General features: G+C 38.6%; 1 protein-coding gene across 2 annotated transcripts in view; it reads left to right on the forward strand.

Moving 5' to 3' along the window:
• Positions 1-22180, forward strand: part of INPP5A (inositol polyphosphate-5-phosphatase A) — a 198450-nt gene that overhangs the window by 103654 nt on the left and 72616 nt on the right. For both annotated transcript variants that reach the window (XM_035329692.1, XM_035329691.1), the window contains exons 8-9: positions 4804-4923; positions 21855-21939. In XM_035329692.1, the coding sequence (XP_035185583.1) occupies positions 4804-4923; positions 21855-21939 (205 nt within the window). The remainder of the gene's footprint in view (positions 1-4803; positions 4924-21854; positions 21940-22180) is intronic.

Below are 22180 nucleotides of genomic sequence, written 5' to 3' on the forward strand. Positions count from 1 at the left end.
AGTCCTACTGTGTTAATGGGTACAAGATAGCACCCTGCATACATTACAGTCTAAGTACAGTTTACATGTACAGTTTATATTTGCTAAAGATGATGGAGTAGAGAATACAGTTACCAAATGTAGGTATGGCAGCAATCTGAGAACATCTGCAAGTATATCAGAGGACAGAATTGGCAATCAAAGTTGTTTTGGGGTTTTAGATAAAGTAGGATTGCAAGCTTAAATTCAGGGAGGTGTAAAGCATTGCTCTTTGAAAGGAGAATTCAAATTCTCATATTGAGAATAACTGACAGATTATCCATACAGTAGAAATAGATTAAGGGAACAGAAATTGAATGTAGTTCATTATTATCTTACTGAGATGTGTTACAAGATACATCAAGGGAAGGGCATGAATGGGTGAAGGTATGGTTATTATTTAATTCAGCTCCACCAAGCCCTTCGATAGAATATTCTGTCTTGTTTTGAGTACTGTGCATTAAGTAAGTTGGAAAAAGAACAGTAGAGTCCAGAGTGGTAAAAGTATTTGAATAGGAGTTGAAAAAATTGATCTTGCCACATCTAGGACACTAGTTGTTGTCTGTCTCCCCTGTGGAAATGGCAGATGGAAACCAGTGTCATTTGCAGGAAAACAGACAATATGATGAAAAATAAATTATGACAGGACAGGTAAATTGTAGATGGAAGGTCCTTCGTTAGCAAATTGTAAGAACAAGCAGTTTTGGACAGAGGGGGGGATGGGTTAGAGGAACCTTCATCTGTGACATGAGGTCTTTCCAATCCCACAGGAATTCTTTCTTCTTGTTTGTCAGGCAGACAAGAATGGACATCTCCAGCCATCATCTCCAGATCATGTTTTGTAGTTATGTACTAATTATATCTAAATACAAAGGTTAGTAGGACTACTTTAGCATAACCATGAGTTCATTCAGCAAGATACACTGTTGCCCGTAGACGAGAAAACAAACAAACAAACAAAAAAAAAAAAAAAAAAAAAACCACCAAGAATATCTTTGGAAGAAGCCTGTATGCCAGCTGCTTGGTGACCAGTGTGCCTTTATCATACCTTTGTTGATCTGACTGCCATTAACTGCTCTGTCCAAGTACAATTCCTCACTCCATCATTATCTGGGGAATTTCCCTGTGCAGCAGGGGGGTTTTGCTGGACGCTGCTAGCTGACAAAATCTGTTCCCATGTTCTTGGTGGCAGGCTGCAAACTCCTTTTTGTACATGAGGTACGTTTGCCTTTTCTGTTCCTGTTTACCTCCATGCCAAATTCTTAAATGGGGGAAGTTTGTGCATGGGACTAGCAATGCAAAGTCTGTATAATTTAGTTCTCTGTTCAAATTCAAAATGTTTGCCTACTATACAGGGAAAAACAGTTTTTCAAATCTGAAATCCCATGCAAGGTAATTCAGTCACATGGTGGAGCTGAGCTGTGATTCACCTCCCACAAGGAACTGAAAGCTGGGGAAGTGGAACTTCACTAGCAGTAAGGCCAAAGGAGAGAGGAGACACTGAGAGGACATGCAGCGGATACTTATGGGAAGAAGGGGCTTGAAATCTGTAAAAGGCTCTGGACTAAGCCCAAATGGTGATCATCAGCGAAGGAGAAAAATTAGAACAGAAGGAGCGGTCAGGCATTGGAACAGGTTGCCCAGGGAGGTGGTGGAGTCACCATCCATGGGGGTGTTCAAGGAAAGGTTGGGCCTGGTGCTTAGGGACATGGGTTAGTGGGTGATATTGGAAGCAGGGAGATGGTTGGACCAGATGGTCTTGGAGAGCTTTTCCAACCTTTATGATTCTTTGATTCTGTGAATGTGTATTTCATTGCTTTAGCTAGTAGCATGTGTATTGTAAGGTGAAGAGTGCATGGTTTTGGAGCTCTTTGCAAAATTCATTGACATAATTCTGCATTTACTATTCAAGACATGAGGTACCAAAAGGGGGTTGGGGTATATGCACAAAATACAGCACCTGGAAGAACAGTGCTTGAATGAATTACATTTCTGTGGTAATCAGCATTGTTTCAAGGTTTCTCAGATGGGAAAAACAAGAAACAGTGTGCCTGTGAGGGGGAGCTGGCAGAGACTCTTTGTCCAACAGAGTATGTCTGAGCTTCCAGAGACAGAGACAGTACCGAAGCACACTCAGACAGAGAGCTTAGGTTGGGTCTAGGCTGACCACCCCCATCCTGCCTAAAAATGTCAGCAAGACTTTTGTTAGAGCAATGGCAGCTTCATTTTGCCTCCATTCTTCCCGTAACTTTTTTTCTGATCTAAGTGCTGGCTACTTTCGACCAGCTACAACCAAATTTTATCAGCCTTTTTTCTGAATATGAGAGTAAAGCATTTTAAAAGGCACAGGCGGAGGTTCACTGACATTGGGAAAAATTTCTTTACCATGAAAGTGGTCAAACACTGGAACAGGCTTCCTATCAAAGTGGTTGATGACCCATGCCCATCAGTGTTCAAGAGGTATTTGAATAGTGCCCTCATTAACAAGCTTTAATTTTTGGTTCTCCCTGGAGTGGTCAGGCAGTTGGACTTAATGGTCCTTGTAGGTCCCATTCAACTCTACTGTTCTGTTCTGTTCTGTTCTATTCTATTCTATTCTATTCTAAAAAGTCTGGTTTCTTACAGCAGTCCTCTAGGATAGACTTACGTCTCTGGCACGTAATTTCAGTTTCTCTATAGTTTAAAAGAAATTTAAAGGAATCTGTTCAGTTGTACTCAGGAAATAGCCCACACTTCTCAGACACATGCTACTGCAATAATTACCATCAGTGTTCATGGAACCTACCCAAACTTTATTTTTTTAAACACTAAGCAAAATTTCAGCACATCGCAGTATTTTGCATGGCGGAGCTGACAGGGCATGCCACGTTTTGAAAGTGCTGGAGGGGCCTCCTTTCCAAAGCGTAACATAGTCAGTACTGTTCTGTAACTGTGTTTGGGAGCTTTGTAGGAACCAATGCAGGATGCAGGAATTTTTCCTTATACTAGTTTGTTTTGTGGGTGGTTCATTTGGGGGAGATGGGTGTTCTATGGGGAGAGGAAGGCTGTGACTGTTGTTGCTTCATCTGTGGGCGGAGTATTCAAGGTTTTTTGGTTTCACTGTGACTCACCGTGGTCAATCACCAAAAAATCTTAATGGCAAAGCAGTGAGAAGGTGTAGTTTTTTAATAATACAGACCAGGTGTCTAGGACACAGAAAGCCAAAAGTAGAGCAAATGTAAAGTTGAATGCCAGCTTGAACATAACAGCTGGATAGCTTTCTGTTTGGCACTCAGGTGAATCCTTTCAGTGAGCAGTGGAAAACCAAAGTTCAGAAAGACAGCTTGCATTCCAAGTGACTGTAAGTCCACTAGAAGTGACACTTAGTATGTGATTAATGTAGTTAAAATCATAAATTCCTCTGTGTGGTCATGGTTATAACAGCAAACTCCTTCTACGTGAAGATTATCTGCCACAGTGAAAAGTGGGAGTGTGTGAAACAACAAAATGAAAAAAATATAGTTGCATGCAGGTATGTTGTAGGGCCATTATCAGCCAAAATCAGCCAACTGTTGTGCAGTCTTACAGCAAATTCCAGTCCTTATCTCAAAGAACTTAGTCTGTAATACTGGCTATGTAGTTACAAATATCTGTCACAAGTGGACAGGAAAACAGGGTGGACACATAGTGATCAGAGGAAGTCATTTATCTTTTATGCAGAGGGGCAAAGGAAGGTATTTCTGTTTCACGGGAAGTTGGTTTCATTGATTAAGAAGGAAATTCACTAATACTATTATTTCTTCTTTTCCCCCACCCAACCTTAGATCCATAGATCTTCCCTAGAAGCAACAGGCTTCTATTCAGAAATCTCCTCTGTCAGACTTTGGCCATCCCATAAGGCAGATGCTGGGCATGGTAACAGCAGTCCTCGACTCCCACTTGCTCCTCCTGGAGGACAGGGGCTCCCAAAGCCGAAGCAGTGTTTCCCAGTCTGGTTTGTTTCCTCCCAGAACATGCTACCTGTAGCTGGTACAGGATGGCAATGCCATGAGCTTCTGGCTAAGCCAGCCCACAGGCAGGTGAAGGGACTCACTGCAAAGTAGCAAAGGATGAGTTAATCTTCCTATCTTTCACATTAAAAAGCAAAGCAATAAAATTTTACAATTTTTACAGGTTTTCTGAGGCCAGATCCTCATCCTGCAAGCAGTCTGAAATGGACATCCTTGTGTCCTTTTCCTAACTGGAAGTTGTGTGCGGATTGACCACTATTATCATGGCGTTCTCCATGCAGGGACAGAAAAAGTTACAGTTACATGATTTAGCCTTTAATGTCAGTAAAACTATGCAGTTAATAGCTCTTCATTTAGTTTATTAAAAATTATTATTAATAAAATAAAATAAAATAAAATAAAAAATTATTAAAAATTATTAAAAAACAGTTCTGCTAGGTGTTTAGCTATGACTTCTAAACGTGAAGTTCTTGTTTACACATTCAGTTTTCGTCTTTAATCATTTTAATGAGAGGGTACTGCTTAATATATATGGATTGTAACAGTTGAATAGCTTTATACGTGTTTTAAGAGAAGCCCAGATTCAGTCTTACCTGTTGATGACTTAGCATAAGTTCGATGACAATTTTCTGGTGATGATAGCTTAATTTGCACAGTCCATGTGAGTAAATATTAAGGTAACAGTAGAGAGAATATAAAAAGTGTTATCATGTTGAATGCTTTGATGAATGCAATAAATGTTTTTTTTTTCTTTTACCCTGAGTCATTTTATTTTTTTCCTTTTTTTTTGTCATAGTGCCTTTGACTTGGTAAACATTCATCTTTTCCATGATGCTTCCAATTTAATTGCTTGGGAAACAAGCCCATCGGTTTACTCAGGAATACGGCATAAGGCTCTTGGCTATGTACTTGATAGGTATGTATTAGCCTTTACTAGCCTCTCTCAATCTTCTTTGTTCATAAGCAGTTTTTAAAATGTTTCAAAAGGCACACTCAGAAATGTAGAGATTTTTATTCTGTGAACTGAAAATGGTCAGTCTTTATAAGAATTTTCTACACAGTACCAATTACAGATCACTTTATAATACTTATTCTTTTAAGATAAATTACTGAGTTTGGATAATCTTTCTGAAGTCACCAAAACTTGTGAAGAAGAAAGTAGATTTATTTTTATAATATGTTAGTTATCTTAGTTTCTTTTTAGTCTACACTGAGTCTAATAAAGCTGACATTTGTGTTTTCAGTTAAGGAATAATAGAATAAGATTCGATATTAGGAGGACTCTCTTCACTGAGAGGGTGGTCAGGCACTGGAACAGGCTCCCCAAGAAAGTCGTCACAGCCTCAAGCTGCTGGAGCTCAAAAAGTGGACAATGCTTTCATGCATTGGCCTGATTTTCAGGTGGTCCCGTGTTGAGACAGGAGTTGGACTCAGAGATCCTTATGGGTCCCTTCTGACTTGGGATATTTGATTCTACAATTCTAACAGCTGTGGTTGGAAGGGACCTCTGGGTGTCTTTTGTCCATCCTGTTCAGAGCAGTGATGACTTCAACATCCAGTCAGGTTGTGCCAGGCTTACCCAGCTGAGCTTTGAATATCTCCACATACAGTGATTTACACCTTCTTTGGGCCACCCGTTGCTGTGTTTGACCACCTTTTTTGTGTCTTTGTTTTCCTTAATATCCAGTCAGAATTTCCTTCAATGCCATTTGTGTCCATTGCCCCTCATCTTTTGGTGTACAGTGCTGATGAGAGTCTGGATCTGTCTCTTCTGTAACCATCAAATAGATAAAGCCAGCAACAAAATCCTCCCGTAAACTCTGTAAACTCAACAAATCCAGCCCTTCCAGTATCACAGGCTCTGTCCCCCTCAACATTAAACCCTGTGGTGTTTCAATCTCAGTACCAGCTCGGTGCAGCAGGCAGCTTATCTTTTTAAAGTGACAAAACAGCGTTTGTATGCAGTCATCACTGTTATTAATAACATCACGGTCTATAAGAGTGTTACAGATTTGATTCATATGATGGGTGGTACAATACAGAGGATGGCGTAATCAGTAGTCCCAAAAATACCCCAAAATTTACAGCTGCCCTATTTAGCAGTTATAAAGTCAGAAAAAAAACCACTTTCCTTGAGAGAGAAAAAATGATTTCTGCATGGGCATACATGTATTGGTAATCTAAGCAGGTATTTCTTTCAGGATACTGCTTGACCTCGTGTTTGCCTGAGAAATGGAATTTTAAATGGCTATGGCATACATATAGCACATGCTGCCATGTGTATCTGTGGCATAAGATGATGCTTAAAACAAACCACATAGGCTGGGAAAGATAAAGGCAGAGCTGTTCATGTGTATTTTTTTAAATGCGCTCCTTGTATCTAAGCATTTAATTTTCTTTGAGTACATCTGAATGGTTTGTGGCATCTTTGGAAGTTGTGTATCACCCTCTCGTCATCGTGCATTGGCAGTGTACCTGTCTCCCTTCTCTTAGATTTTGCATCATCACTCCAGTGTATCTCCTCCTTTTACAGATGTATTTACATGAGGAAAAGTGTTGCATTTTAACATGCGATTTAAAAATATTACATGCCCTGAGGATAACAAAGCAAGCAGTAGCTTCCAGCACATGCTAATTTGCTGACTGCACTGAACATAGGGATTTGGATCTCTAAGAGTGAAAACTATCACATGCTGGTTTGTCTGCACTAGGACTTGAGGATGCACTAGCTGGTACGTGGAACTCTTGCTCCGACAGCTTGGCGTTGTGCACACTTGCTGCTCATCCCATGAAGCCCCGTTCCCTTTTGTCCCCAGGCAGCTGCCGCCCTCACGCCCAGCCCCATGGCCCTTGCCTGAACAAGCCCGGTGCCTGCCTCCATGGCACACAGTGCCCCTGCACTGCCACTTCCCCCACATTTTTTCTAGGGACTGCCCCAACCCCTGGCTCCCCCCGTGTGGCGGGGCTGTCCCAGCAGAGGTGCTGCAGGCTGCTGCCAGCCTCCAAGAGCTCCCCGAGGCCAGGCCTGAGTGAGCAGCAGGGCTGCTGCTGCCCATCCCCAAAGCACAGCCCTTTGGGTTAGCAGGGGGAAGGAGAGCAGGTGAGAGTTGTTGCTCAACTTCAGTTAGACCGTGGCCAAGCAGGCTGAGATGAGGGACACGTTGACGTGCTCCATGCGTCTCTTCTTTCTCACGTCTGCCTGTAACCTTCCCTGCATGCAGTACATGCAGCATCTCCCCAGAGAGGGCTCCTCACTGACAAATTACAGTTTACTATTCTGGCTGTCTCTTGCAGCAGCCTAGAAATTAAGGCTGCTCCTGAACCAAAGTTATGCACTGAAAAACGTCTTTGTGTATGCAGTGTTGTCATTTTTCAGCCTGGAGAAGAGGAGGCTGAGGGGAATCTTGTCAGTGTCCATAAATACCTGAAAGGAGCCAGGCTCTTTTCAGTGGTTCCCACTGCCAAGGCAAGAGGCAATGGGCACAAACTGGAGCACAAGAGGTTCCATCTAAACAGCAGGAAACTTCTCTGCTGTGGAGATGACAGAGCTCTTGCACAGGTTGCCCAGAGAGGATGCGGAGCCTCCTCCCCAAGGAGGAGACTCAAAAGCTGCCTGAGCACAAACCTGGGCAACCTTCTCTGGATGTCCCTGCTGGAGCAGGGGTTGGACCAGAAGACTTTCAGGGGCCCCTTCCTACCTCAACCATTCTGAGAATCTTGGATTCACTATCTAAATTTTCACTGAAAAACATTCTGAAATGTAGTATGGGGTATAAATACCTTTTCAATCACTTTCCATCCAAAGTTTTACTTCTTTCTAGAAGTCTTGTCTTAGTTAGGATGATACTTAAACAAAAGATACTGTTTTTTTCCACTATATATGTGCTTTTCCTGTGTACTCCAGCAGAGGGCTAAGTACAATTTTCTCCAAAATAGACATTTATTTTCACTTGGGGGCGGGGGGGGGCTAATACAAGGATGAAGAGGAATAATACAGTATGTCTGGTCTTTTTTCTGGTTTTCTACGATACCGCATGTAAAAGCTGTTCAAATCATCAGAAAACACTAGGCTCTTGGAAGGTTTGTAAATAGGTGGCAAGCAGTAGTTTGCAATAAAAGATCTTTTATTTAGAGGGCAAAGCCGCAGTTAGTTCAGGTTCTGCTTTCAGTAGTTTGGGAGATTGGTGAGTTCTGTTATGTACATCAATGTGAAAAAGGCCTATCTTTTTTTTTTTTTTTTTTTTTTTTTTTTAATCTCCATTGGTCTCCTTTTCTTATGCTTTGCACTAGGGAACGTTAGCAAATCTGTATAAACCTTTTGCATTATTTATTGTACACTTGTTTATGGCATACAGTGTGCTTCATTAGCTAATTTTGGCTTTGGACCTCCCACGATGCCCTGGCAGGGGTAAGGTAATACGACTGTAGTATTAGTGTCAGCTGTGGGTCAAAGATGTCATGATGGTATATCACTAAAATGTGACACTGCCAAAAACTGCCCCAACTCCCCTGTCCTTAGAAAAGAAAACCTTCAATTTTAGGTTGCACGCTAGTGCTGTGAGTTTGCATTCAGATGAATTGTTCATTTTGAGAGAGCAGCCAGCCGCAGATCCGGACCTCCATAGTGAAATGATGGGCTGACTCGCACAAAAGGGGAGTTCTGTAAGAGCAGTGAATAATGGGAAACCCCTTTCATCGGCATTGCTAACCTTTTGGCAGCCACCAGCAAACTCTATTCTGATCTGCTGATTGGGGAGGACAATACACTGAAGCTCACTTTGAATGCATGCTACCACCAACAGTGTCCCCATTCAGAGGGTTTTGGGAACCATCTTTGACCATTGTCTGCCATCACTCCTGCAGACAGTAGGAAAAGGGAAAGTGAGAACGTCTATAGGGGGAAAAGTACTTCTTTTCTTGGCTTTAATCTCTTTTTAAAGCTTCGTAGATCTACATTTCCAGCTGAGCTACTGGAGCTATGCAGTGTCAGATAAATATTGAAGAGAGAGGTTTCAAGCTGAGCTTTTAAATCTCCTTATCTGCATGAACTAATAATGCAGATTTAGTGCTGTTAAAAACAGGGACTGATAAGTCTTTTCCTTTAAAGCCTTTAAACTGCTGAAGAGCATTTAACAGCAATGCAGTTCAAACCCGGAGAACAATACTGAGAAGGAAAACAGTTTAATGAGCTAAACCTTCACTGAATGAAGCAGAAACACCTTCTCACAGTTGATTTAGGTCACTGTGGGAGTAAGTGAAAGCGCGGTTCTGTTAACTCTGCATCTTCATAAACATGAATTAAGTACAGCCTTTTCATGTAAGGTAGAAGCTATCACAGCACTTTGAAACGCAAAAACCAAGAAAGTTTGCAAATACAGATTGAATGAATTAGTTTAACTACTAAAATCAGAGATGTCGGTTTCCCAAAATTATTTTAACACATATTGTAAGACAAGGTTTTAGCACGTAAGCATGAAGCGTCTCAGTATATCTAAATTACTGAGAAGGGGAAGTGTTAGAGGCAAAAAAAAAAAGACAAAAGGGAACAGGTGCTGAGTGAATGTTTTAAAATTGTCTTTAGAAATCTCCTCCTGATTGAATCTATTAATAATCATAATAACATATTTTGAGAGTAGAAAGGTTTAATCTCTCAATGGTGTTATGATTTACCTTTAAAAATAACTTTTTTGAAATTAGAAAATGAATAATACAGCAAGGAGAATGTTTTTAAAGACAACTAGCTGGTGTATGCTGGGCCAGATTGTTTTTACCATTTGCCATTTAGCAAATGTGAAGACAATATGGTGATAAATAGATTCTTTAAGAGAGCTAGAATTACATCAGTGATGAGCAAATATTTATTTGTTTATTTACAAATACATACACAGTGTATATGTATAAAATTGGTCTCTGTAATAAGTCGATGCTATTGTAAACCCAAACTAAATCCCCAGAAGCCAATTACATTGTTCCAGATACAAATGCAGTCGAATATGAAGTTGCTGTATAAATCAGAATAAGAACACCTGTGGTGTATTTTCCTGGGCAAAAAGAAATTCTTCCAGACCCGTTTTGGTTAATTCACATGTACAGTTAGCCCTATTTGCATCATACTTGCATCTTTTTATTTTCTAAAGGTGGAAAGTTTAAGCTAGATAAGAGATTAAGAAAGGAAATTATTTTATGTTTCACTTCAGACTTCCATACATCTGCTGTAATTAATGCTTGTGCATATGTATGCTAACTAATCATATTGCTGTATTAGTCATGTACTTTAGATCCTTGCTAGGGAAAAATGTCTGCTGAATTTACAAATTGAGTAGAAACCATAGGATAGGGTCCTTTAAAAGTATTAGAAAAGATTATGCTAAGTACAGGGATGTGAGATGTTAGCCTGATACTGTGGTTCTTGTTGTGCCAGCCATTTAAACTTCCTGAAATTATCTAGAGCATTCAGTTCCATAAAATGAATGTTTTTTTCCTTTTTTTTTTCTTTTTTCTTTTTCTTTTTCTTTTTTTTTTTTTTCAAGAAAGTGACAGTGCTCTTCTGTTTTCCTATTGAAATGTTCCCTGGCCTAGTTCAACAGAAACATTTTTACATTACAACTGTGAAATCTTGGCATAAAGCTCCCCTTTGTGCCCTTCATTATTTTCTCACAAATATAGTCCATTGTCACATAGCTGAAGTTAATTTGATCAACATTGGGACATTTAACTTTTATGTCCGGTCAAAGGAGCTGTTTCATGCTCATTTTGGGTATTCAAAAGAAATGATTGCCAGAAAAATAATGTTACTATTAACAATTCAGAGCAATTAGTTTCCCAGGGAGAGGCGATGTGATGCACCGGCTCCACACAACTATTCTTTGTCATTTTATGGATGCTCATCAGTCAACTGTCACATCTTCTCAAAGACCCCTCCAATCTAAATGTTTCTTTTTGGGCTTTTCCCAGAACTAGCAGCTGAATGAGCAAAAGAAAAGCCACTTAGTTTCTAGGCAAAGGAAAACTTCACTCTAAAGATCTGGGTCATTTGAGAAGATTCTAGGAGTAGCCTGCTTTTTTTTCTTTTTTTTCAACGGTGATTTTAATGTCAAGTGAAAACTCTCTGTAATCATGTGTCTTCAAACGTTTAGTGATTTTTTTTATGTATTCAGAAAGAATGCACTCCCAGGGCAAATAAACCTTCTATCCAAATGTCTTCTAACAAAGGTTTAAAACCCTAGATCACATTCAGAAAGACAGCTTTTCATTAAACACCCTGAGGCTCATCTCATTAATATTTAATCATTCCCCCCCCCCTTAAAGTAAGGTTAAGTGCTCTCAAAATTAACGTGTTTGTATAATATGCTTGTTAAAGAGCAAATCCAGCAAAATTATCTTGTTACTTTCAGCCTGTCAAATAAAGTCGAAGACACTTTTTCCTTGCTTGTTTTTCTATTGGCTCGAACTTTTGCTTGTTTGACATGGTTGTCAAAAAATTAACTCGTGTCCTTCTTGCTTACACAAACACCTTTTGAATTTGATTTAGGTTATATTTTTAGCAGAAAAATGATTTTCTACTTTGATGTATTGTAACAAAAAATATACATGATTATAATTTCAAGGACCTGCTAAACATATACACACTACATGAATGATGATTTTTGATAGTCCTAGCTGGAAGTTTACCTTCATTCAGTTATTTTCTGTGTTTGGGGCTTTTCTTTTTTTTCTGTTAATAACTGAACAAGTCCAAGGGTTTAGATTATCAGGACTATTATAACAAGCCTTTCTGGTGTTTGTTATTCATATTGTAAATAAAAGTTCTCTTTTTTCTCTCATGTCAAACATAAATCTGTACAAGCAGAAACTGGTTTGCAAGCAAAGATAAAATTGGAGAATTAGCAATCCAAAATCCAGAGCTTTAATAACTTCCAGGTGCTCAGAAATGTGTCACTTAAAGAAAAAAATGTGTGGATATGCTGTCACACTTCAATTTGCCTACCTAATGTGAACAGAATAGTGTCTCTTTCAAAAGAGATGTTAAAAATATAAAGTACTGAGACTTCCTGGAGGGTTGTGTTTTTTTTATTATTATTATTTGGTTTGGTTTGGTTTTGGTTTGTTTTTTTTTTTTTTTTTGTTTGTGGGTTTTTTGTTTGTTTTTGTTTTGTTTTGTTTTTGACAATAGTTTTCCCAAAAACAAACTCACTGTCTTATGGTGTGGATTACAGTAAAGGATTTGCCAAGTCTGCTTGTGAGGACTCTAAGCCTTCACCTCATCTTTTGTAAGGGTTTTGCTCCTTTGTACCTGTTTTCCATTAATACGTTCTCCTGGAGCTGCCTCAGCTGTCCACCCTGTCTCTCTAGTAGAATACAACTGATGTAACTACAGGCTAGATTGGATGTAGTATGAAAAGATAATTTGTGTAATTAAACAGACAAAACAGAGAGAAAAACTCTTAAAAAAGAAATCTGAAGCAGTGGCTGAAAGTAACTTGTGGCCAGTTTGGCTTTTCTCTGAAAGTGCCTTTATATAAGAATTGCAGGGCATGTCACATTCCCATTGGATTATTTTTCTCTTTTTACTGTAACTTGTTCCTTAGAGATTTGGAGGCTAGATAAAGAGCAGTCATTAGTGTCTAGCTAAAGGTGACACTAACATCAGCATTCATTGTGGTTTGTGCCTTTTGAGATGTTCTATCGTATAGTCATATAATCTTCCAGGATAGCTATGATTTAATTAAAAAGAATCTATATGGGCTGTTGATCCAATTTTTATTCATTTGCAGAGAAATGAAAATAAATTGCTATTGTGATTTTATTTACAAGCCACTGAATGCTCACTGTAAAATGATGCTATGAGCTGATAGTTATAAAACGAAGAAATGGTTGAAAGAGCTCCATTCTGCTACCATTTGAGTCTATGGGCACTAAGTGAATAACCATCTGTCATCATTTTTACTCCCATAGGGAAGGTAGGATCACTGTAGGAGAATGGTTGTTTTCTTTTGTGTGCTGTGTTCTGGAAAGATACAGATTATACTTTACAGGTAAATAACCGTATGCAAGTTACAGCATTTTTAGCTGCTTGTCTGTGTGTCTGTACAAGTGCTGAACTACCTGTAGATGCACCTTGCAGAAGTTCTTCATGAACTGGCAGGTAATTAGCTGCAACTGCTTCACATTTAATGAAAGCCTCTTTATATTTCTTCCATCAGTGTATGGTTTAAGTTGCAGTTAAGATGTTTCAGTTTCTTATTGCAATAAAAGGACTGCTCCTGCAATCTCTGTATCCACCAGAATTTTCCTTGGTCAAATGCTAGCAGCTCTGATTTTTCAGTCTTTCAAAAGAGAGGATTTTTCCTTCTCTTTAGCACTTCAAATATTTCTGTCATGTCACCCTTTGTTTTTTTCTTTAACTAAGTAGTCCACTGTAGTGTGATTTTCCAAGGGTTAAATGCCCAAGATAATGATTAAGTATGTAAAATTTGTTACTTGTTAGCTTTTTTTTAGGTTGAGCATTTTTGAGTCCTTTGCAAGTGAAGACTTCCCGTATTCCTAATAATTTGTATTAGGCTTTTCAAGAACGGGGTTGTTTTTATTTTTGATTCACGGTCTGTCTGAGCCTAGTTGGCTCCCCAGGCAAGCAGATGATAGCGTGTCGGCTTCAGTTGCTAGCAACGCCCAGCGGTGTGATACGGCTAGCGTCCTGTCACCTTCGCTGCCCCCTCTACCCATGTGGCCATACCCAGGAGGCTGGACTGGGAAAGACACCTGTGGCCAGTCTTGGAATGGTATGGCAAGGTACAAATCTTGCAAGATTTCATAATTATTCTGCCACTGTTTCCACTGGTGAACTGTGGCAGAGGTACGGTGCCTGTCTTTGGAATTTTTCTAGAGTTGTCATGAAAAATACTTTTCCCGGATTTTAAAGGGTTAGAGGATCGGTATGTTATTGCCATGGATCCTTGTTATTTTAAGGCTTGCCATTAGCACTTTTAACACTAAGTGAACACGGGCTTTGTTTTACTCTACCACATCCAAGCTGTGCAGAACTGTAAACAGGAATTGCTGTGTGTCAGTCTTTATGCAGATGAAGACATGGCAGTCATCTGCTGTCTGCTTATGACCAAGTGTTACCAACACTGAGGGGATTCAGAAGTTATGTGTAAGAATTTTAGTCTTTCATGATAAAATACAAGATTCAAAAAGACATGTGGTTTCTGTTTTTTTCTTGTTGTTTTCTTTTACATCAGTTGGAGAACGAGAAAATTTCTTTGTAATGTAACGCAGTGCCGTAGTATTGTATTTTCCTGTAGCAAAATTGACAAGTACTTACATCATTATACATGGCTGCTATTTCATTAGGCGAATGTCAGTGTCAGGCAAGATCATGGTTTTATCAATATAATGAAAATACCAGTCAAGTGAGGAAAAAGTCACAATTTTCCAGCTCTAAAAATTGATTTTTATTGCTCTTCTTGTAATCCTTTCTTTGGATTAAGTATTTATTATTGATGTGGTCTTTCTTTTAATCTTAATAGATGCTGACATTGTAATTAATTAAAAAATACAGCATTTTTGCCCAAATGGCACTATATTGAAATTAAAAGTGAACATCACATATTAGTTAAACAGCCCTGGCAAATGCCTTGAGTGCTAAGATGATTGCCTAAGCTTCTTGACAATTCCCTTCATCTTGCTGTATGCTGCTTGACCTTTTGAGATGTTTTGGTGTTATTAATAGGTTTGAGCTATTATATCCGAAAGAACAGGGCACAAAAATATGATAAAGTTCATCTTTCTAATGACAGTGCTACAACACCTTAGGCATGCCAACAAAGTCACTTGCTTCATGTCTTTTGAGGCACACTTCAACATCACCCGGGTAACTTTTATTCAGGAACTGATGTTTTTTACTGGAATTCGTTTCTCAGTACGTACCTGGGAATGCAAGGTGCTGCAAGCTGAGTGCTGACAGTACTGCAGAAGGGGAGCAATGCTCAGAAGAGCTGACAAGGTCCTGTCTTTCAAAGTTCTCTCTAAAGCTTTTGGTGGAGAGGTTGCGATTGTTGACTGAGGATCCCCACAGGCCACTTCTCGAGGTGGGGGTGTGCAAGCTGACCTTTCTGTCCAAAACTTAAATGGAAAAAGTAACAAGGATAAGAATAACAGAAATCTGACAGACCAGATAGCAATCCCGTGTCTGTTTTTGTTGTAGCCAAAACCTAACATTTCCAGTCTCTTGATCTTCAGTGTCAACACAGCGGTGGTTGTAGAAGACAATTTTCACTGTCGTCGTTCCTGGCCTTTCCACCAGAAGTCACTGCAGGAGTTGTTATTACCTCTGGCACTGTAGATCTATGAAAAAGAAAGTGAATATAACCTTCTTATCCATAGTTCTCCTGCTGCTTTCATACTAGCTCTTAGCTTCCACCAACAGGACAGTCAGGTCACTTTCTGCTTTTATTTTATCCCTTTCTAAACGTTCCCCTCTGGGGTAAGATCCTTGCTTGCCATGCAAGCTGTGCATGTCCTCAGCCAGGTGCAGGGCTCCACGGAGGGGCACAGGCTGCGTGGGCTCCATGCTCCCCAAGGCCTGCGGTGAGCCTGCGGGCAGCCCCGCGGTGCCAGGCTCCTGGCAGTCCCGGGGCACCGCACCCATCCATCGGCTGAAGCATGGAAGGGTTTTACTGTCTCAGGAAGAGGCTCAGGTATGCCAGTATTGATTTTACTGAATTTGGATCAAAATAACCATTGGTCCAGAGCTATGCTTAGATTAACGGTAAACAATATGAGCAGTTTAACTTGAAAAATTATTACTGCACCTAGACCGAGCTGTTGTGTACATAGCTGTTTGTGATTTTTATCATCCTTTAGTTAGGAAAGGGCACTCACATAGGCAATCACATTTTCTCTGTAAAAGCAGCTTTCATGTCCTTAATCTCTCTGAATGAATAATATACCAAAATATAGAGATTGCAGAAGGATAATTTCTTACCTCATAAGTTGTATGAGAAATGCAGAAGCTCTCATACTAGTTAGTATTTAGCTTAAACACATTTAGTTATTACATAAATGTGCTCACTGAATAAAATATGGGTTGACCTTTGGATTGTTTCTTCCCAAGCAACGTGACAGTGTCCCTCCTTCTGCTCCATTCAGCCTGCTTGGCAGAACTGCGACTTTTTTGTTTTGTTTTGTTATGTTATTGTTTTTTTTTAAAAAAAAAAAAAAAAAGAAAAAAAAAAAAAAAAAAAGAACCCTCAAGCCCTTCTTTTCAGCAGTGTCAAGTCAGGATGAATTGGCCAGAGAAGCATGTTTATAGACTGTGTGAAGAACTTTGTCTTTGTGTGGGAACGCTGGTGACACTGGTATGGCTTGCCTGAATGAACTGCGATGACGCGGCTAATAAGGTGTCCTGCTGAGTGCCGCCACAGCCTTTCTCAGACCTCCCACTTAATGCCATTCAGCTCCAGCTCAGTGTAGCTAATTTTTCCCATTCCCTCAATTCTTTAGGCCCCCTTACAAACAGAAAAGTCAACTTTCACACCGCGGAGAAGATAAGTGCTTTAGGAAATAATCGTGTAAACAGAATGTTACCTTCTGACCTGATGCTGATACCTTGGTCTGGGACAAAACCCAGCTGGCTATTGCATTAGACATGGCTATTAAAGGAATAATGCTGCTGATCCTCCTTACAAAGTGCCCTGAGAAATGGTTTAGCCAAATCACAGTGCCTCTTGTCACACTGAATCATGTTCAGCAGCTCTCTTCCATGATCAAATTGCTGATATTTAGATGCTCCCTTGTCTTCTCCTTTCTGGTGACAGTATGGGAGGGGGATAAGTAGGAAAGCATGTACAAGTCTATACTGTTTCTGCTTGCCCTAGTATTTTCTGTCTGAATTTCAGTGTTGTGAAACATGCTTCCAGTACAATATATCACTTTTACAGAAGAGGGTACATTTCATAAATATCTTTATTTGCAGGGACCGTGAGAACTTCAAAATGGCAAAAGTAAATTACAGAAGGATTTTAATTATTCCAATAACACAGAACTGTTCATTTTAAGATCACACTGATTCATTTTGGTATTTCATGTAGAGACTAAAATTAATAACTAGACCCAGATCTCCAGGAGTATCAGTAAGAAGAGGAACCTTTACCTTTTACTCATTTGAGTCTTGATAAGAATATGATATCCTCCTAAAGAGCTTTGAAACAACTTAACCTTCACAGACCTTTTAAATGGTACGATCACCGAGACATAGAGGTACACCCTTTCACTGAAGTAACTTGACATATCCTGGGTTCCAAGACCAAACCCTGAACATTTGCTTTTACCGTGGCATTTGATTTTTTTTAGGTTTGCCAATTACATGAGTCTGTGATCTGAGCTGGGAATTGTGATCACTACAGGCAGGGCAATTTAGCTCAAGCTGAAGCTGTTAAGCCTCATAGCTCAGATGGTTTGAGCATTTTCTCATAATTCTCCTGGTGCATCTGAAATAACAGACAGGTTTTGTCAGAGATCTTTTGGAAAATGTGTGAGGGGACTGCTGGGCTACAAAGCACTGATCAGCAGTAGGTAGCTTTCCTAGAAGTCCTACTGAGAACAGAGTGAGTACGTCCAGTGTAGCACCAGTAACCTTTCTGGCTTTGTAATGCAGCTGCTGATAGCCAGTGTAAGACAAACTGCCGTTATTAGACCAAAAAAAAAAAAAAAAAAAATATTTATTTTTCAGAAAATTACTATAGTAATTTAATGTTAATTTCTACCTGTACCGGTGAAGTTTGCTCCTTCCTTATAAACAGAGTGAACCATGGATCAGAGACAACAAAACATTTAAGCAATGTGACTAAATGTGACTTTGACTAGAAACGTTACTTGAAAGTTACAATTACTTGAATGTTTTATTCTTGTACTGTTGTGTCATGTCTAAAAAGCTATTCAACACTGATTTAGAAAGCATCTGTGGATTGTTTGTCTCTTCTGAAAAGACAACAACATTTAAAAAGAACCAGAGAATAGTCCAAGCAGTCCAAAAGACTTTCAGTGTTGCACCATGACTTAAAAATGTAGAATTAGTTGGAAATAAGCAAAATAATTAAGGTAGTGTGTTCCAAGTGTGAGGAAATGCTCATCTGATGCTCTTATCAAGGATTTCTTATGTAATTATAACCACTGTGTATTTGGAACTAGTAGAAGAGAAATCATCCATGGCATTTATTTTTGCACACTTCAGAGTTTAAGGAGGTCAGCAATAAATCCTGTAATAGGTGGGCATTTTTTCCAGTGGTCCTTATTTGCCGTATTGAATTTGTTATTTTGATTTCTAAAATGCACAGAAGTTTTTGGTTTTGGTTTTCATGTTATATGTGCATATAAACTTTTTTCATAAGCAATACCTTCTGCAGCAAGAACAACGGATTAGAATAGTGAAAATGTTTTTTCTGCCATAACAAAGGAAAGACATCTCTTTCTGCAAAGGAAGCCTTGTAGTCTGTTTGAAAAGCTTTCTGTATTATTTGTGTTGGCTATGTCTTGATTGCTTATAATCTCTTAACAGCCCGATATGGTCACAATAAACAGCACAGTTAGTTGGCAAAAGTTAAATACTTGTGGCTTCTCATAAGTCATGAATTTTTTACCTGAAAGCCACCTATGTTACAAGCTAGAAGAGTTACGTGTTAGAAGAGTTGTACAGGAATGTATAGAGTCTTCAAGTACATTGAAGCCCTTCTGGATAATCTGATAGTCAGCAAGTACAAGTTAAAAGAAATAGCACTAGGTCCTCCCAATAAAAGCATTAAATTAGTGCTGGTGACATAGGTTGGCTGCTTTCTTTTTATGTGATTCAGATTTATCACTCCATTGACTGATTCATGGCAACATTTTTAAAGGATTACTTGATTCATGGGTAAAACAAGGGTATTGTTTTAGCAACGAATAACAAAGTACATAGCGCAGATTTTGAAGCCTTTCTATTTCATTTGCAAGTGCTCTTTCTTTAAAAACAAATGCAGTCTTCTGAATTCTCATTTACTTGTACACTTTATCAGCTATATATTTGTGGCTTAGAATGCAGAAACACGGAATGGAACATTTTTTTTCAGTTCTTGCTCCAGTCCTAACACCTTCTTTGTGCATCCTTGGTCCTGGTGAAACTGTTTTTCATGGTCCAGTGCACAATTTCTATCCAAATTCCCCTAATGCTGGATGTTATTCCTGCATTGCTGCTGGGAGAGGAAATATTGCTGTACTTTTCTTTAGTGCAGTCTCCTTTGCTAACTTGATTCTGATTCTAAAAGCATAATCGAGATAGTTCTTGTGCTATTGATTCAATGGAATTACAGGCACCAGTATTTCAAATTAGAGCTATCAGAGTACCACACTGCTGAAATAATTCTAAAATTCGGGAATTCTTGAACTGATAATAAGTCCCAGTGGCCAGGATAGTATGTTACAAGCATAAACATCTAGTTGAGTCATTTAAGGCATTTTTATTGTTAGGTATCGCAGCTCATTTAATAAGTACAGATACATGTATATGCCTTGTACTGCTGATGTTAATTTTACTGTATGCCTAAATTACACGATTTGTGACATGGAGATACATCAGAAGCCACTTAAACATAATTCTTGAGAAGTAACATTTGAACTATTTTATTTCAATCTGTCATGAGATACTTTTTCTGAAATATCTATCAAGAGAAACTACAAGGGGAGCTACTGGTTAAAACTATCCATTTTAAAGCTGGCATTCATTTGTATGCAAGTCATGTTTAAATGAAGTAATGTGTAAAACAATGAAATGGCTGGATTTTAATTAATTGTTCAGAAGCAGACTAATAAGCTGTTTTGTTCATCAGTAACTGTTTGAGGTTTTTCAAGTTAATTTAGTTAGCAGACATTTTAACTGGCTATTTTTGGAACAGACTGTTTATATGGAAAATCTGTCTTTGCATAATATAATCTCAGACATCATCCCCATAATATCAATTTGTTCTGAGAGGCCTTCTCTAGACCTTGATGTCATTCCTGCAATATCTCTCAGGTTTTTGTCAGCAATAAATGGCAATGGGCAAAGCTAAAACTAAGATATGGATCAGTTGCTGCAGCAAAACCAGTTTTTCTTATGTATAAGTTGCATATCAGATCTAGCAATTGTAGTATTAGCAGATTAAGGTAATGTAAATCGTTTAACTTTTAAGTTCTCGTTTTCCCTTAATGTGCCAGGAGGGCACTAATCAAACTAATGTTATGTACAGGTCAAGAGTGACATGTTTTTCTTGATGCTTGCTAGGAGGTGACAGTAGCCAGTATTTATTAACAGTACCTTCAATAATTTGTCAGCTGAATGGAGGATTTGAGATTTTCATACCAGAAAAGTCTTTGCAAGAGTTTTCACTTCAGATGATCACTACCTTAGGTCCAATGCACATTAATTTTTCAATTGAATAATATTCCTTATGCAATAGATTACAGTGGACTAAAAATGAGAGATTTTTTGTAAAAGGAGTAGTATCTCACTGTAAATCCAATGTTGTATCTTTCTTTACAGCTTTGAAATATCTAAATGGATGCAATACATTAAAAGGCTTAAAACCATTTAAAATGAATGCCTCCTTGCTGGGCAATGTTGTTCCAGAAGGCCTGCTTACTGTGTACTACCTTGTCATCATTTATCTATCTATCTGTGTCCCTGCCTCTTGCTCATTTGGGGTTTCTGGCATCATAGCGCTTACATATTTATGTATTGCCAGGAGGTACCTAATGTATTGCCTTACATTTTTCCTTATTTCTTATATATTGTACATCTAGTGTATCGGTCCGTTTTTTGTGGGTTTTGTCTGTGTATTTTATTTGTAGCGGTAACAGTCACATTTCACTTATTTCATATTGTCCTCAGCTACTGATCGGAAATTAATTGTATTGATTCTTGTTTTGAAATTAAGCATGACTCATTGGATTTGTGAATGTCAAGATCTCTGGAACCAAATAAAACTGCACATTGTTAGGAGTACCAAACAGGTGTTACTAATAACAGATAAACTAATAATACAATAACAATTTTTAATAACACAAAATTTGTAAGATGAACAGTAATGCCTCATCTCCTGGTTTATTACTGAGCAAAGCCTTGAGAAAAGAATTAATCTTTATTCTGCATCTGGAAAGATCACCTTTTAGGTGTTAGCTACAATCTCAGTAAAAATTTACTTTCAAGACAAGAACTGCCTTTCAGAGAACCATAACTAAGCTAGGAAAAAACATGTAGTTTAATCAGTATCAGCCATGATTAGTAATGTTTAGCACTAATAAATCACTCTTCCTATAGTCCTTAGAGTATTAACAAACACTAGTAAATGTTATGATCACAATCTTACAGATACAGAAATATACAGTGCAGAATTGAAGGTAGGTGAATTCTGAATTTACTGCCAATTTGGAGTTCCTAATTCTTAGTTGCCCAGCCCAAAACACATATACTTAACTTTTCAAAGGTGTGGAGTACCTCTAGGATGCCCTCAAGGTTTCTCTGTTGCCCAAGTGCTGGTTTTGTATTGTTTTTTACTAACTTCTGCAAACTAGCATTCCTCCAGATTGCTCTTTCAGACAGATAGGGGAATTCAAATGCGTTATTTTAACGGGGTTGGACACAACTGCCTGAGCAAGGACGATCAGTCCAAAAACATGGTTAATGTATTGAGAAGATTGTTTCAGTATAACTGGTAGTTTTGATCATTCCAATAATTATTTCTAAGATAGTACTTAGAAGTAAGATATGTGCGTTTGGACATGTTCACACATACATAAAGCTGAATGGCAGTTCTGTTTTGTTTTGTTTTTTTCCAGAATTATAGATCAGCGGTTTGAGAAAGTTTCATATTTCGTCTTTGGAGATTTCAATTTTAGACTGGATGCCAAAGCAGTAGTAGAGGTAGGACTTTCATTTTTCATTTTCATTTTTGTGAAAATGTTAAAGGTGACTTAATGAACTAATCTTAATGTTAACATCAAGCTTGGCTAAGAATACTGTCAACAAGAACATCTGACAGGTAACTAGAAATGACTGTGCTGGGAAACTGCTGAGGAAATTGAAAAAAACATAGTTAACATCGGCATTTTTTCTAAGTAGTGGTGTGTAAAGGGATTACTACATGCAGAGCGAAATGTAAATG

The sequence above is a fragment of the Oxyura jamaicensis genome, chromosome 6 (assembly GCF_011077185.1).
Source record: "Oxyura jamaicensis isolate SHBP4307 breed ruddy duck chromosome 6, BPBGC_Ojam_1.0, whole genome shotgun sequence".
NCBI classification, from domain to species: domain Eukaryota; kingdom Metazoa; phylum Chordata; class Aves; order Anseriformes; family Anatidae; genus Oxyura; species Oxyura jamaicensis.